Source organism: Macrobrachium nipponense, chromosome 2 (genome assembly GCF_015104395.2).
Source record: "Macrobrachium nipponense isolate FS-2020 chromosome 2, ASM1510439v2, whole genome shotgun sequence".
NCBI classification, from domain to species: domain Eukaryota; kingdom Metazoa; phylum Arthropoda; class Malacostraca; order Decapoda; family Palaemonidae; genus Macrobrachium; species Macrobrachium nipponense.
The window spans coordinates 123,333,853-123,350,644 of record NC_087201.1 but is presented as its reverse complement, the minus strand read 5'-3'; the positions used below and the strand labels follow the sequence as shown (position 1 = coordinate 123,350,644).

Here is a 16,792-nt window from a genome sequence, read left to right as displayed (position 1 = left end):
AATGTGAATACTATCATAGTATTTTTATTATTCGCTAGTGAAGGAGAACTTTTAATCTACCCTAATGACAAAAATGGTCTGCCTCAATGGTTTTTGAGGCTAAACAGTCTTCAGTAACAGAATTTCGTCGCCTTGATACATGTAACTCGAGCTCCCCTACATCAAATTTAAAGAAAACAAGTAAAGAATGCAATAACTTCAGAGCAATCGAGTTTTCTTTACGCGTAGAATGTTGAATGAAACGCTCAGCCGCGACCAATGAAACTGGGGGCCTGTGTAGATGGTACCTATAGCTAACTTGAACCTTAAATAAGATTAAAAACCACTGAGACTGGAGGACTGCAATTTGATATACTTTGATGATTGAAGGGTGAATGATTAACATTATAATCTGCAGCCCTCTAGCCACATTACTTTTTCAGATCCGAGGGCGGACAGAAAAAGTGCTGACGGAAAGACAAATAATCATCTCATTAGTTTTCTATTAAAGAAAAGTAACAAGAAATAAAGCAGACATTTGGGGAGTTGGAGGTACTCATTTCTAAAGGTCTACCTATTATTTTCAAAAGATACTTTTTTTCCCCTAATTACGACAGAGTATTTTTCGGAATATCTGTGATGGAAACTGTCATGCCAATGACCATAAGCTTTATAGATTTCTAGATTTCCATTGACCAGCAAGGGAGTGTCGTTACTGATATTAAGACTTCAAGACTTCAATCAATTTATAGTTAACACATTGCCCGTTGCTTTTGGCTCTGAAGCTCTCCTTTCAGATGCTCCACACAGCTTGCTCCACCCCCTATGAATACAGCCATATCATGGTCCCCCCCCCTTCTGAATTTAGCCCAGTCATGTCCCCCACATGAATACAGCCCCATCATGGTCCCCTACTGAATACAGCCCCATCATGGTCCCTCTCCTTCTAAATACAGCCCCATCAAGGTACCTCTCCTTTAAAATACTGCCCCATCATGGTACCCCCTTCTGAACACAGTCCAATCATGTTTCCTCCTTTTTTAACACAGCCCCATCATGGTCCCCCTTTCTGAATACAGCACCCTCACGGCACTCCCTTTTGAACACAGCCCCATCATGGTTCCTCCTTTTTTAACACAGCCCCTTCATGATCCCCCTTCTGAACACAGCCCCATCATGGTTCCTCCTTTTTTAACACAGCCCCTTCATGATCCCCCTTCTGAACACAGCCCCAACATGGTTCCCTCTTCTGAACACAGCCCCATCATGGTTCCCCCTTCTGAACACAGCCCCATCATATCCCCCCTTCTGAACACAGCCCCATCATGGTCCCCCTTCTGAACACAGCCCCATCATGGTTCCCCCTTCTGAACACAGCCCCATCATGGTCCCCCTTCTGAACACAGCCCCACAGGGTGGTTCCCCCCTTCTGAACACAGCCCCATCATGGTCCCCCTCCCTCTTCTGAACACAGCCCCATCATGATCCCCCTTCTGAACACAGCCCCATCATGGTTCCCCCTTCTGAACACAGCCCCATCATGGTTCCCCCTTCTGAACACAGCCCCATCATGGTCCCCCCTTCTGAACACAGCCTCATCATGGTTACCCTCTTCTGAACACAGCCCCATCATGGTTCCCCCTTCTGAACACAGCCCCATCATGGTTCCCCCTTCTGAACACAGCCCCATCATGGTTCCCCCTTCTGAACACAGCCCCATCATGGTTCCCCCTTCTGAACACAGCCCCATCATGGTTCCCCCTTCTGAACACAGCCCCAACATTGTCCCCCCTTCTAAACAACAGCCCCATCATGGTTCCCCCTTCTGAAAACAGCCCATCTGGTTTCCCCCTTCTGAACACAGCCCCATCATGGTTCCCCCTTCTGACACAGCCCCATCATGGGTTCCCCCTTCTCAAACAGCCCCATCATGGTTCCCCCTTCTGAAAACAGCCCCATCATGGTTCCCCCCTTCTGAACACAGCCCCATCATGGTCCCCCCTTCTGAACCAGCCCCATCATGGTCCCCGCCCCCCTTCTGAACACAGCCCCATCATGGTTCCCCCTTCTGAACACAGCCCCATCATGGTTCCCCCTTCTGAACACAGCCCCATCATGGTTCCCCCTTCTGAAAAAGCCCCATCATGGTCCCCCCTTCTGAACACGCCCCATCATGGTTCCCCCTTCTCACACAGCCCCATCATGGTTCCCCCTTCTGAACACAGCCCCATCATGGTCCCCCCTTCTGAAAACAGCCCCATCATGGTTCCCCCTTCTGAACACAGCCCCATCATGGTTCCCCCTTCTGAACACAGCCCCATCATGGTCCCCCCCTTCTGAACACAGCCCCATCATGGTTCCCCACCCCCTTCTGAACAGCCCCATCATGTTCCCCCCTTCTGAACACAGCCCCATCATGGTTCCCCCTTCTTAACACAGCCCCATCATGGTCCCCCCCTTCTGAACACAGCCCCATCATGGTTCCCCCTTCTGAACACAGCCCCATCATGGTTCCCCCTTCTGAACACAGCCCCATCATGGTTCCCCCCTTCTGAAAACAGCCCCATCATGGTCCCCCCTTCTGAACACAGCCCCATCATGGTCCCCCCTTCTGAACACAGCCCCATCATGGTTCCCCCCTTCTGAACACAGCCCCTTCATGGTCCCCCCTTCTGAACACAGCCCCATCATGGTTCCCCCTTCTGAACACAGCCCCATCATGGTTCCCCCTTCTGAACACAACCCCATCATGGTTCCCTCTTCTGAACACAGCCTCATCATGGTTACCCTCTTCTGAACACAGCCCCAACATGGTTCCCCCTTCTGAAACACAGCCCCATCTGGTCCCTTCTAACACAGCCCATCATGGTCCCCCCCTTCTGAACACAGCCCCATCATGGTCCCCCCCTTCTTGAACACAGCCCCATCATTGTCCCCCCCTTCTGACACAGCCCCATCATGGTCCCTTCTGAACACAGCCCCATCATGGTTTGAACATCATGGTCCCCCCCTTCTGTAGTCCTGGTGGTCCCCCCTTCAACAGCCCCATCATGGTCCCCCCCCGTTCTTCTGACACAGCCCCATCATGGTCCCCCCCTTCTGCACATAGCTCCATCATGGTCCCCCCTTCTGACACAGCCCCATCATGGTCCCCGCCCCCCTTCTGAACACAGCCCCATCATGGTCCCCCCCCCCTTCTGAACACCCCCCCTCATGGTCCCCCCCTTCTGAACATAGCCCTTCATAGTCCCCCTTCTGAACACAGCCCCATCATGGTCCCCCCTTCTGAACACAGCCCCATCATGGTTCCCCCCCCACTTTTTGAACACAGCCCCATCAATGGTTCCCCCTTCTGAACACAGCCCATATGGTCACCCCCTTTCTGAAAACACAGCCCCATCATGGTTTCCCCCTTCTGAAAAACAGCCCCATGGTTCCCCCCTTCTAAAAATGAACCCCACAGCATGTCACCTTTCTCACACAGCCCATCATGGTTCCCCTTCTGAAAAAAGCCCCATCATGGTCCCCCCTTCTGCACACAGCCCCATCATGGTCCCCCCCTTCTGAACACAGCCCCATCATGGTTCCCTTCTGAAAAAGCCCATCATGGTTCCCCCCTCCCTTCTGAACACAGCCCCATCATGGTCCCCCCCTTCTGACACAGCCCCATCATGTTCCCCCCCCCTCCCCCTTCTGAACACAGCCCCATCATGGTCCCCCCTTCTGAACACAGCCCCATCATGGTCCCCCCTTCTGAACACAGCCCCATCATGGTTCCCCTTCTTGATGAACAGCACCCATCATGGTTCCCCTTCTGAAAAAAGCCCATCATGGTCCCCCCTTCTGAACACAGCCCCATCATGGTCCCCCTTCTGAACACAGCCCCATCATGGTTCCCCCTTCCCCCTGAACACATGCAGCCCCATCATGGTTCCCCTTTTGAACACAGCCCCATCATGGTTCCCCCTTCTGAACACAGCCCCATCATGGTTCCCCCTTCTGAACACAGCCATCATGGTCCCCCCTTTCTTACACAGCCCCATCAACGGTTCCCCCTTCTGACACAGCCCCATCATGGTTCCCCCTTCTGAAAAACAGCCCCATCATGGTCCCCCTTCTGACACAGACCCATCAAGGTTCCCCCTTCTGAACACAGCCCCATCCTGTTCCCCTTCTGACACAGCCCCATCATGGTCCCCCTTCTGAAAACAGCCCAATCATGGTCCCCCTTCTGAACACAGCCCCATCATGGTTCCCCCTTCTAACACAGCCCCATCATGGTTCCCCCTTCTAAAATAGCCCCATCATGGTCCCCCTTCTGAAAACAGCCCATCATGGTTCCCCTTCTGTAAAAGCCAAATCATGGTCCCTTCCTTCTGACACAGCCCCATCATGTTCCCCCCCCCTTCTGAACACAGCCCCATCATGTTTCCCCTTCTGACAAAAAAGCCCCCATCATGGTCCCCCCTTCTGAACACAGCCCCATCATGGTCCCCCCTTCTGAACACAGCCCCATCATGGTTCCCCCTTTTGAACACAGCCCCATCATGGTTCCCCCTTCTGAACACAGCCCCATCATGGTTCCCCCTTCTGAACACAGCCCCATCATGGTTCCCTTCTGAACACAGCCCCATCATGGTTCCCCCTTCTGAACACAGCCCCATCATGGTCCCCCTTCTGAACACAGCCCCATCATGGTTCCCCCTTCTGAACACAGGCCCATCATGGTTTCACCCTTCTGAACACAGCCCCATCATGGTCCCCCCTTCTGAACACAGCCCCATCATGGTTCCCCCTTCTGAACATAGCCCCATCATGGTTCCCCCTTCTGAAACCGCCTCATCATGGTCCCCCTTCTGAACACAGCCCCATCATGGTTCCCCTTCTGAACACAGCCCATCATGGTCCCCCTTCTGACACAGCCCAAATGGTCCCCCTTATGAACACAGCCCCATCATGGTTCCCCTTCTGAACACTGCCCCATCATGGTTCCCCTTCTGAAACAGCCCCATCATGGTTCCCCTTCTGAAACAGCCTCCATCATGGTCCCCCTTCTGAACACAGCCCCATCATGGTTCCCCTTCTGAACACAGCCCCATCATGTCCCCCTTCTGAACACAGCCCTATCATGGTTCCCCCTTCTGACAGCCCCATCATGGTTCCCCTTCTTACACAGCCCCATCATGGTTCCTCCTTTTGAAAACAGCCCCATCATGGTTCCTCCTTCTGAAACAGCCCCATCATGGTCCCCCCGTTCTGAATACAGCCCCATCATGGTTCCCCCTTCTGAACATAGCCCCATCATGGTTCCCCCCTTCTGAACACAGCCCCTCATGATCCCCCTTCTGAACACAGCCCCATCATGGTTCCCTTCTGAACACAGCCCCATCATGGTTACCCCCTTCTGAACACAGCCCCATCATGGTTCCCTCTTCTGAACACAGCCCCTTCATGATCCCCCTTCTGAACACAGCCCCATCATGGTTCCGCCTTCTGAACACAGCCCCATCATGGTTCCCCCTTCTTGAACACAGCCCCACATCATGGTTCCCCCTTCTGAACACAGCCCCATCATGGTTCCCCCCTTCTGAACACAGCCCCATCATGGTCCCCCCTTCTGAACACAGCCCCATCATGGTCCCCCCTTTTGAACACAGCCCCATCATGGTCCCCCCCTTCTGAACACAGCCATCATGGTTCCCCCTTCTGAACACAGCCCCAGCATGATCCCCCCTTCTGACACAGCCCCATCATGTTCCCCCTTCTGACACAGCCCCATCATGGTCCCCCTTCTGAACACGCCCCATCATGGTTCCCCCTTCTGAAGACACAGCCCATCATGGTTCCCCCTTCTGAACACAGTCCCAAAATGATTCCCCCTTCTGAACACAGCCCCATCATAGTTCCCCTTCTGAACACAGCCCCATCATGGTTCCCCATCTGAACACAGCCCCATAATGGTCCCCCTTCTAAATATAGTACCATCATGGTCCCCCATCTAAACATAGCCCCATCATGGTCCCCTCTTCTGAACACAGCCCCATCATGGTCCCCCTTCTGAACACAGCCCCATCATGGTCCCCCTTCTGAACACAGCCCCATCATGGTCCCCCTTTCTGAACACAGCCCCATCATGGTCCCCCTTCTGAACACAGCCCCATCATGGTCCCCCTTTCTAAACACATCCCATAATGGTCCCCCTTCTGAACACAGCCCCATAATGGTCCCCCCCTTCTGAACACATAGCCCCATCATGGTCCCCTTTCAGAACACAGCCCATCATGGTCCCCCTTCTGAACACAGCCCCATCATGATCCCCCTTCTGAACAGCCCCATCATGGTCCCCCTTCTAAACACAGCCCCCATCATGTCCCCTTCTAACAGCCCAGTCATGGTCCCTCTTCTGAATACAGCCCCATCATGGTCCCCCCTCTGAACACAGCCCCATCATGGTCCCTCTGAAACAGCCCCATCAGGTCACAGCCCCATCATGGTCCCCCCGCTGAACATAGCCTCATCAAGGTCCTCCCTTCTGAACACACCCCCATAATGGTCCCGCCCCCTTCTGAACACGCCCCATCATGGTCCCCCTTTCTGAACACAGTCCCATCATGGTCCCCCTTTCAAAACACAGTCCCATCATGGTCCCCCCTCTGAAACATTGCCTCATCAAGGTGTCCTCCCTTCTGAACACAGCCCCATAATGGTCCCCTTCTGAACACAGCCCCACTAATGGTCCCCCTTCTACACACCCGCCCCAATAATGGTTTCCCATTCTGAACACAGCCCCATAATGGTCCCCCTTCTGAACCACGCCCATAATGGTCCCCATTCTGAACACAGCCCCATCATGGTTCCCCCCTCTGAACACGCCCCTTCATGGTCCCCCCTTCTGAACACACCCCATAATGGTCCCCCCTTCTGAACACACCCATAATGATCCCCATTATCTGAAACACAGCCCCATCATGGTCCCCCTTTCTGAACACAGCCCCATCATGGTCCCCCTTCTAAACACAGCCCCATCATGGTCCCCCTTCTACACAGCCCCGAAATGGTCCCCCTTCTGACTGAACATAGCACCATCATGTCCCCCTCTGAACACACCCCATAATGGTCCCTCTTCTAAACACCCCCGCCCCATCAATGATCCATTCTAAACACAGCCCCAGATGGCCCCCTTCTGACACAGCCCCATCATGGTCCCCCTTCTCAAACAGCCCCACCATGGTCCCCATTATGAACATAGCCCCATCAGGTCCTCCCTTCTGAACACACCCCCATAATGGTCCCCCTTCTGAAGACACCCCATATGGTCCCCTTCTGAAGACATCATAATGGTCCCCACTCTGAAGCACCCATTATGGTCCCCCTTCTGAACACAGCCCCATCATGGTTCCCCCCTCTGAACACAGCCCCATCATGGTTCCCCCCTCTCACAGCCCCATCACGGCCCCCCTTCACAACAGGCCCCAAAATGGTCCCCCCCCTTCTGAACACTGACCCCGTAATGGTCCCTCTTCTAAATATATACCATCATGGTCCCTTCTCTGAACACAGCCCCATCACGGTCCCCCTTCACAACACAGCCTCATTATGTCCCCCTTCTGAACACAGCCCCTTTCGTAATGGTCCCCCTTCTAAATATAGTACCATCATGGTCCCCTCTCTGAACATAGCCCCATCATGGTCCCCACTTACACAGCCCCATAATGGTCCCCTTATGAACACAGCCCCCCATTAATGGGCCCCTTCTGAACACAGCCCCATCATGGTTCCCCCTTCTGAACACAGCCCCCATCATGGTCCCCCCCTTCTGAACACAGCCCCATAATGGTCCCCTTCTGAACACAGCCCCATCATGGTTCCCCTTCTGAACACAGCCCCATCATGGTCCCCCCTTCTGAACACAGCCCCATCATGTCCCCCCTTCTGAACACAGCCCCATCACGGTCCCCCTTCTGAACACGCCCCATCAAGGTCCCCCTTCTGAACATAGCCCAATCATGGTTTCCCCCTTCTGAACACGGACTCATCATGGTCCCCTTCTGAACACAGCCCCATCATGGTTCCCCTTCTGAACATAGCCCCATCAAGGTCCCCCTTCTGAACACAGCCCCATCATGGTTCCTTCTTTTTGAACACAGACTCATCATGGTCCACCTTCTGAACACAGCCGCATCATGGTTCATCTGAACACAGCCCCATCATGGTTCCCCTTCTGAACACAGCCCCATTATGGTTCCCCCTTCTGAACACAGTCCCCATCTGTCCCCCCCATTCTAACACAGCCCCATCTGGTTCCCTCTTCTGAAACCAGCCCATTATGGTTCCCTCTTCTGAACACAGCCCCATATGGTACGTCCTTCTGACTTCAACACATCCCCATCATGTTTCCCCCCTTCTGAAACACATCCCCATCATGGTTCCCTCTTCTGAACACAGCCCCATTATGGTCCCCCTTCTGAACACAGCCCCATCATGGTTCCCTCTTCTGAACACAGCCCCATTATGGTTCCCTCTTCTGAACTCAGCCCCATCATGGTCCCCCTTCTGAACACAGCCCCATAATGGTCACCCTTCTGAACACAGCCCCATCATTGTTCCCCCTTCTGAACACAGCCCCATCATTGTTCCCCCATTCTGAACACAGCCCCATCATGTTCCCCCTTCTGAACACAGCCCCACCATGGTCCCCCTTCTGAAAACAAAACAGCCCCATCATTGCTTCCCCCTCTGAACACAACAGCCCCCACCATGGTCCCGCTTCTGAACACGCCCATCATTGTTCCCCCTTCTGAACACAGCCCCACCATGGTCCCCCCCCCCCCCCCCTTTCTAAATATAGCATCATCATGGTCCCCATTCTAAAAACACAGCCCCATCATGGTCCCCCCTTCTAATATAGCACCATCATGGTCCCCCTTCTGAACACAGCCCCATCATGGTTCCCCTTCTAAATATAGCACCATCATGGTCCCCCTTCTGAACACAGCCCCATCATGGTCCCCCTTCTGAACACAGCCCCATCATGGTCCCCCTTCTGAACACAGCCCCATATGGTCCCCCTTCTGAACACAGGCCCATCATGGTTCCCCCTTCTGAACACAGCCCCATCATGGTCCCCCCTTCTGAACACAGCCCCATATGGTCCCCCTTCTGAACAAAAACCCCATAATGGTCCCCCTTCTGAACACAGTCCCATCATGGTTCCTCCCTTTTGAACATAGCCCCATCATGGTTTCTCCTTTATCAACACAGTCCCATTATGGTACCCCTATCTAAACACAGCCCCATCATGGTCCAACCCTTCTGAATATAGCTCTATCATGGTTCCTCCTTTTTGAACACAGTCCTATTATGGTCAACCCTGCTGAACACAGCCCCATCATGGTCCCCCTTATCAAACACAGTCCCATTATGGTACCCCTATCTAAACACAGCCCCTTCTGAATATGCTTATCATGGTTCCTCCTTTTTGAACACAGTCCTATTATGGTCAACCCTGCTGAACACAGCCCCATCATGGTCCCCCTTTCTGAATACAGCACCCTCACGGCTCTCCCTTTTGAACACACCCTATTCATGTTTCCTCCTTTGTTAATACAGCCCCATCATGGTTCCCCCTTCTGAAAACAGCCCCATCATGGTCCCCCCTTCTGAACACAGCCCCATCATGATTCCCCCTTCTGAACACAGCCCCATCATGGTTCCCCCTTCTGAACACAGCCCCCCCCCCCATCATAGTTCCCCCTTCTGAACACAGCCCCATAATGGTCCCCCTTCTGAACACAGCCCCATCATGGTCCCCCTTCTGAACACAGCCCCATAATGGTCCCCCTTCTGAACACAGCCCCATCATGGTCCCCCCTTCTGAACACAGCCCCATAATGGTCCCCCTTCTGAACACAGCCCCATAATGGTCCCCCCCCCTTCTGAACACCAGCACCATAATGGGTCCCCCTTCTGAAAAACACCGCCCCATAATGGTCCCCCCCCCCCTTCCCTGAACACAGCCCCCCCCCATCATAGTTCCCCCTTCTGAACACAGCCCCATAATGGTCTCCCTTCTGAACATAGCCCCATCATGGTCCCCCCATCTGAACACAGCCCCATAATGGTCCCCCTTCTGAACACAGCCCCATAATGGTCCCCCTTCTGAACACAGCCCCAACATGGTCCCCTCTGCTGAACACAGTCCCATCATGGTTCCTCCATTTTAAACATAGCCCCATCATGGTTCCTCCATTTTAAACATAGCCCCAGCATGGTTCCTCCTTTATGAACACAGTCACATTATGGTTCCCCTTCTGAACACAGCCCCAACATGGCCCCCCCCCCTGCTTAACACAGTCCCATCATGGTTCCTCCCTTTTGAACATAGCCACATCATGGTTCCTCCTTTTTTAACACAGCCCCAGCATCGTCACCCCCTTCTAAAAAAACACACACCCAGCCCATCATGGTTCCCCCTTCTGAACATAGCCCCATCATGGTCCCCCCCACTGAACACAGCCCCATCACGGTCCCCCCTTCTGAAACATAGCCCCATCCATGGTTCACCCTTCTGAACGTAGCCCCCATCATGTTCTTCCTTTTTGAACACAGCCCCATCATGGTTCCCCCTTGTGAACATAGCCCCATCATGGTCCCCCCCTCTGAACACAGCCCCATCATGGTCCCCCCTTCTGAACATAGCCCCATCATGGTCCCCCCTTCTGAACACAGCCCCATCATGGTCCCCCCTTCTGAACACAGCCCCATCATGGTCCCCCTTTCTGAACACAGCCCCATCATGGTCCCCCTTCTGAACACAGCCCCATCATGGTCCCCCCTTCTGAACATAGCCCCATCATGGTTCCCCCTTCTGAACATAGCCCCATCATGGTCCCCCCTTCTGAACACAGCCCCATCATGGTCCCCCTTTCTGAACACAGCCCCATCATGGTCCCCCTTTCTGAACACAGCCCCATCATGGTCCCCCTTTCTGAACACAGCCCCATCATGGTCCCCCTTTCTGAACACAGCCCCATCATGGTTCCCTTCTGGAACATAGCACCCATCATGTTTCCCCTTCTGAACCATAGGCCCCACCATCATGGTTCCCCCTTTCTGCACACAGCCCCATCATTGTCCCCCCTTCTGAACACAGCCCCATCATGGTCCCCCCTTCTGAACATAGCCCATCATGGTCCCCCTTTCTGAACACAGCCCCATCATGGTCCCCCCTTCTGAACATAGCCCCATCATGGTTCCCCCTTCTGAACATAGCCTCATCATGGTTCCCCCTTCTGAACGTAGCCCCATCATGGTTCCTCCTTTTTGAACACAGCCCCATCATGGTCCCCCTTTCTGAACACAGCCCCATCATGGTCCCCCTTTCTGAACACAGCCCCATCATGGTCCCCCTTTCTGAACACAGCCCCATCATGGTCCCCCTTTCTGAACACAGCCCCATCATGGTCCCCCTTTCAGAACACAGTCCCATCATGGTCCCCCTTTCTGAAACACAGTCCCATCATGGTCCCCCCCCCCCACCCCCTTCTGAACATAGCCCCATCATGGTTCCCCTTCTGAACATAGCCCCTTCATGGTTCCCCTTCTGAACGTAGCCCCATCATGGTTCCTCCTTTTTGAACACAGCCCCATCATGGTCCCCCCTTCTGAACATAGCCCCATCATGGTTCCCCTTCTGAACATAGCCCCCATCATGGTTCACCCCTTCTGAACATAGCCCCCATCCATGGTTCCCCCTTCTGACATATCCATTATGGTCCCCCATTCTGAACACAGCCCCATCATGGTCCCCCCTTCTGAACACAGCCCCATCATGGTTCCCCTTCTGAACACAGTCCCATCATGGTTCCCCCTTCTGAACATAGCCCCATCATGGTTCCCCCTTCTGAACATAGCCCCATCATGGTTCCCCTTCTGAACATAGCCCCATCATGGTTTCCCCTTCTGAAACATAGCCCCATCATGGTTCCCTTCTGAACATAGCCCCATCATGGTTCCCCTTTCTGAACACAGTCCCATCATGGTTCCCCCCCCCCCCCTTTCCCTTCTGAACATAGCCCCCCCATCATTGTTCCCCCTTTTTTCTGAACATAGCACCCATGGGATGTTCCCCCCCCCCTTCTGAACATACGCCCCATCATGGTTCCCCTTCTGAACATAGCCCCATCATGGTTCCCCTTCTGAACAGAGCCCCATCATGGTCCCCCATTCTGAACACAGCCCCATCATGGTCCCCCTTCTGAACACAGCATCATCATGGTCACCCCATTTGAATATAGCCCTATCATGGTCCCCCCTTTTTTAATACAACCCCATCATGGTCTCTGACCCCTTTCTGAGTACAGCCTAAGTATCAAGTTCATCAAGGGTCAAATGAACAGAGGGACCAAGAATGTATCTGGTAAAGAGGCGGGAAATGTACGTTTTTCCCGTTTATTTTGGGTTATCTTCATTTCTTTCAGAGTTGCTACATTGTTTCAGCACGGTGTTCCTGCTCTTAATTTAGTAATTTGATGTATTTCCAGGTTACTGATATTTGTTGATCTTTTCCGGATGACAACTTTACCGGCATCCTTTTGATTGTTGTTGAATAAGAGTGGGCATTTGCACTTGTGAACATGAGTTTAACAAAAATTATACGTTCACATTGGAATTCGTTTATAACGTATAGTCTTGTAACGAATCCAGTCCCAGCTCAAATATATGAACCTAAAATTGTAGGCATGTAACGAATTTTTCATCTCGAAATCGGGTATATAACGAACTATATTGTACGTCCTTGTAACAGTTTTACTGGTAAATGACACCTATTGTAACGAATTGGTAATTTTATTGTTAAACATCAGATGCCTGTTATCCCAGTGAACTGTTATCACGTTCTTAATTTTGTCATTGTCGCTATGAGAATTTTAGTGCATGAAATGATAGTGAAAAATATTTTCTACCTTTGTCTGGCCAATTTCGTATTTAAGATTAATGCCAATTCTCAGGCCGCATAGATGTCCTTGCTGACTAATCTTCTCTGCAGTTCAATTCACACTCAACTACGTAACACTTGTGCAGATTGCGGTGGTACGCTTAGTGAACGTTGGTATGTGAGTGAGGAAGCAGCTTAGCATGCTCCTGTTGGGTTGAAGTTCTGTCCTTTCTTGTTTACTGTTTTATCCCCTAGGTTAAGGCGTATGTTCAGAGAGAAATTCTGCGCAGTATATGTGGATGAGAATTGAAGTTCATATACTATTTTATCCTTTAGTTTAAGACGTATGCGTTCATAAGAAAGTTCAATGCAGTGTATGCAGATGAAAATTGTAGTTCTTAATATACAGTATCACTAGCCTAGCTGTTGCGACGCCAGTTTTAGTATGCATAACTCAATCATTCATTGTTTTACAGCAAGTGGTAAAAACGATGGAAAGAACTCGCGCCAAATGTGGAAAGATGATTTACTCTTCCAAGTTGAGTGTAAAATGGCCTGGCAGCATATTGTCGAATAAACGCCTTATTGGCGTGATCGGTATGGTTTTGACCTGCCACCTCGGTGGCCGCGAGTTCGATTCTCAGACATTCCATTGAGGTGTGAGAGATGTGTATTTCTGGTGATAGAGTTCACTCTCGACTTGGTTCGGAAGTCACGTAAAGCCGTTGGTCCCGTTGCTGAATAACCACTGGTTCCATGTAACGTAAAAACACCATATAAACAAACATATTGCCGATACCAAACTATCACAGACACACTGGTCAAATGGGTGTTTGTAAGAGATCATAGAGACTTATTTGTTCCACATCTTATTTAGGAAGCAGTGTTGAAGATTTTTCATTTATCAACGAATCAGGAACAGCGTAATGCTGGTCCGTTTTCAATTTCATTGTACTGTTTTTCTTTTTTTACAGTTATTCACACTTCTGAGTAACGTTTTGATATCAGTTGAGTCTCAGTTTTCTAACTTCCGATTTTAGTATAATTTGTTAAGCTTATGAATGTGCGCATCTCATAATATCTCGGTGAGTGTCATGAGTATAGCACTTATTGCTATAATACATCCCACGTTGTGGTTCAGCAAACTTGTTGATAAGCTGTTCAACTACCAACTGGTAATATTCTGAGAAGTGGTTAAAGAAAATGAAAATTCCATCAAGGTAGTAAATTATAAAGAATTTGTAAATTATTTTATTTACTTCTCAAAATTCACTACTATAGTAGATTCACATCAAGCGGGCATCTGATGTCTAGGCCAGTCCCTTACGACGCTCCTGATTGGCTCTTGAAAAGCGAATGACAGGGCTGGAAACTCTCACCCTCTCTTTAGAGTTCACATAGGCAAGATGTATGTTCCACCTCTCCCGAGGAATACTTTTGAAAACCGTATCCCTTAGGAGAGATGGAACATACATCCTGCCTATGTGAGCTTTCTCGAGAGACTGAGGGTTCCCAGCCTTGTGATTGGCTTATCAACAGCCAATTAGGAGCGTCGTAAGGGACTGGCCTAGACATCAGATGCACGCTTGATGGGAATCTACTATCGTAAGTATCATCAGAATGTTGTCACAGACTTTAAAATGAGATATCTCATAACTGGCTGAAATTGGACGTTATCATATCTTTAAAATTTTAGAAATTCTAGGTTAAAATATTAGATGTGCTATGTATTGAATATTTTAGATACTCTTCATATTTCTGATCATAAGATGTTCCTCTCCTTTTGTTTCACAAGAGTATTTAAACCCTTTTTCCTTTTCTTTAAAGGTTTATGATAATCATCAGTAGTTTTTATCATTCACTAAGAATGTCATACTCACCCGTGTGAAGGAACTTCTTTACAATTAATAATAGCCCATTTTAGTCTTCTGTAAAAGAAAACTATTTAGATGGCATTGTCTGTCTGTCCACATTTTTTCTGTCCGCCCTCAGATCTTAAAAACTATTGAGGCTATAGGGCTGGAAATTGGTATGTTGATCGTCCACCCTCCAATCATCGACTATACAAAGTTGCAGCCATCTAGCCTCAGTAGTTTTAATTTTATTTAAAGTTAAATTTTATGGCTTGCTCTCTCCGTCCGCCTTTTTTCTGTCCGCCCTCATATCTTAAAAACAATAGAGGCTAGAGGGCTGCAAATTGGTATATTGATCATCCACCCCCCAATCATCAACTATACCAAATTACAGCCATCTATTATCAGTAGTTCTTATTTTATTTAAAGTTAAACTTTATGGCTTTGTTCGTCCGTCCGCACTTTTTATCCCCGCCCTCAGATCTTAAAAACTATCGAGGATAGAGGGCTGGAAATTGGTTAGTGATCATCCAACCTCCAATCATACAGCCATCTAGCATCAGTAGTTTTCATGTTATTTAAGGTTAAACTTAGCCAAGATAGTGCATCTGGCAACGCTATAGGACAGGCCACCACCGGGCTGTGGCTGAAAATTTTATGGGTAACGGCTCATACAACATTATACGCTGTACAGAAAACTCGATTGCCCCGAGGAAACTGGCGCATTTTCTATTTGTTTATTTCTTTATTTCTATGCGCCATTTCTGAATTGGTCTCCTAAGAGGCGACATGGACGTAGGTGTTGGTGGTGTCTCGCAGCAGCCATTTTTTCAATCGGGAAGAAATTACATTTTTTAAAAATTTTGCAAATCTCTTGGTCTTATTCTTGAATAAGATGAAATTCTTGCGTATATGTTTGCCTATGTTCGTATGAACAATGCATGTTGTTTATCTTAGTCGACAATTCATGAAAATTACTTACAATGAGAATGAATGTGTAGGCTGACAAGAATGGCCTAAGATGTTACTTCATAAGTGCAGTAATAAGGTGGTTTGTTTAGATTAAGACGACTTTGAGCAAGATCGGCGTTTTGACCGAAGGTGTTGAATGGATTAAGAGGCTGATGTGGACCTCTGGACTTTCAGCCAAGAGAATGCACAGTATCAAAATGTCCCTTAAGCAAAATAGGGAAATAAGAGTGATCTCGTAGCATTATTAGAATATTTCAGTTTTAGGTGGTGCCGGATTCAGGAAGCATGCAAAGCAAGTAAGATTCCGAAGTACAGAGCATACTATCAGCGAGAGGAAGTACACGAAGAGCGGCGTGATAAACTCCATTGATAACCTGTCGCTGTTCCTCATAACCTATAATAAGAAAATCAGCGAGAGTCATTTTCTTGTTAACTTCCCATTCACTCTACTCCGTGAAGCTTTCTTCCTCCCACATAGGTGCTTTTTTTACGAGGACTTTTACTATGTGTTTATCTTGACTTTAACTTCATGAGAGAATCTTTAGAACTGCTTCTTTATCATGATGGATATTTTTTGTTCACTCTTCCACTTCAAGAAATTTGTTAGTATAAATTTGTTAGTATAACGGAAAGGCCTTGAGACTGTTAAGACTTTGATAGCAAAGTAAAAAATCCAATATAGCATTATCTTAAGCTTCTAAGAAAAAACAATGAATAATGTAAACACAAGAACCTGAATGTTTGTCGTGCAGTCTTAATTCGTGCAATATAAAGTTGAACTGCTTTATTATCGTGCGCTGGATATCAGGTGACTAGAATAAGTCATTCTTAATTGAAATATTTCAAGATCCTGTGCGTGTAACCCGGATTCTAAATAGCATAACAGTGCGACAGTGAGGACTTTAAGTTACTGTAAGGATTTTCTTTATTCTTCTTCGCCAACTCAAGAACAAAGAATTCGTCAGTGATAACGGCGAAGATTACACTAGAGCGATAGGGATCTCTTATTAAAGATAGAGATTAGTCTTATCTCTGCTACTTTATGGCAGGGCCT

At 49.5% G+C, this 16,792-nt stretch overlaps 3 protein-coding genes across 3 annotated transcripts; all 3 read left to right on the top strand.

The window, feature by feature from the left end:
• The first annotated feature begins 1,095 nt into the window (after window positions 1-1,095).
• On the top strand, window positions 1,096-2,021 carry LOC135221299 (uncharacterized). The gene is made up of 2 exons (XM_064259107.1): window positions 1,096-1,248; window positions 1,815-2,021. The coding sequence occupies exons 1-2, from the start codon at window positions 1,096-1,098 to the stop codon at window positions 2,019-2,021; spliced, it is 360 nt and encodes a 119-aa protein (XP_064115177.1).
• Window positions 2,022-2,034: 13 nt separating this feature from the next.
• LOC135221298 (uncharacterized) lies at window positions 2,035-2,776 on the top strand. Its single transcript, XM_064259106.1, has 2 exons — window positions 2,035-2,274; window positions 2,510-2,776. The coding sequence occupies exons 1-2, from the start codon at window positions 2,035-2,037 to the stop codon at window positions 2,774-2,776; spliced, it is 507 nt and encodes a 168-aa protein (XP_064115176.1).
• Window positions 2,777-2,875: 99 nt separating this feature from the next.
• On the top strand, window positions 2,876-5,923 carry LOC135221297 (uncharacterized). Its single transcript, XM_064259105.1, has 4 exons — window positions 2,876-2,967; window positions 4,608-4,797; window positions 5,335-5,555; window positions 5,725-5,923. Exons 1-4 carry the CDS (start codon window positions 2,876-2,878, stop codon window positions 5,921-5,923), a joined length of 702 nt encoding a protein of 233 aa, XP_064115175.1.
• Window positions 5,924-16,792: the final 10,869 nt, after the last annotated feature.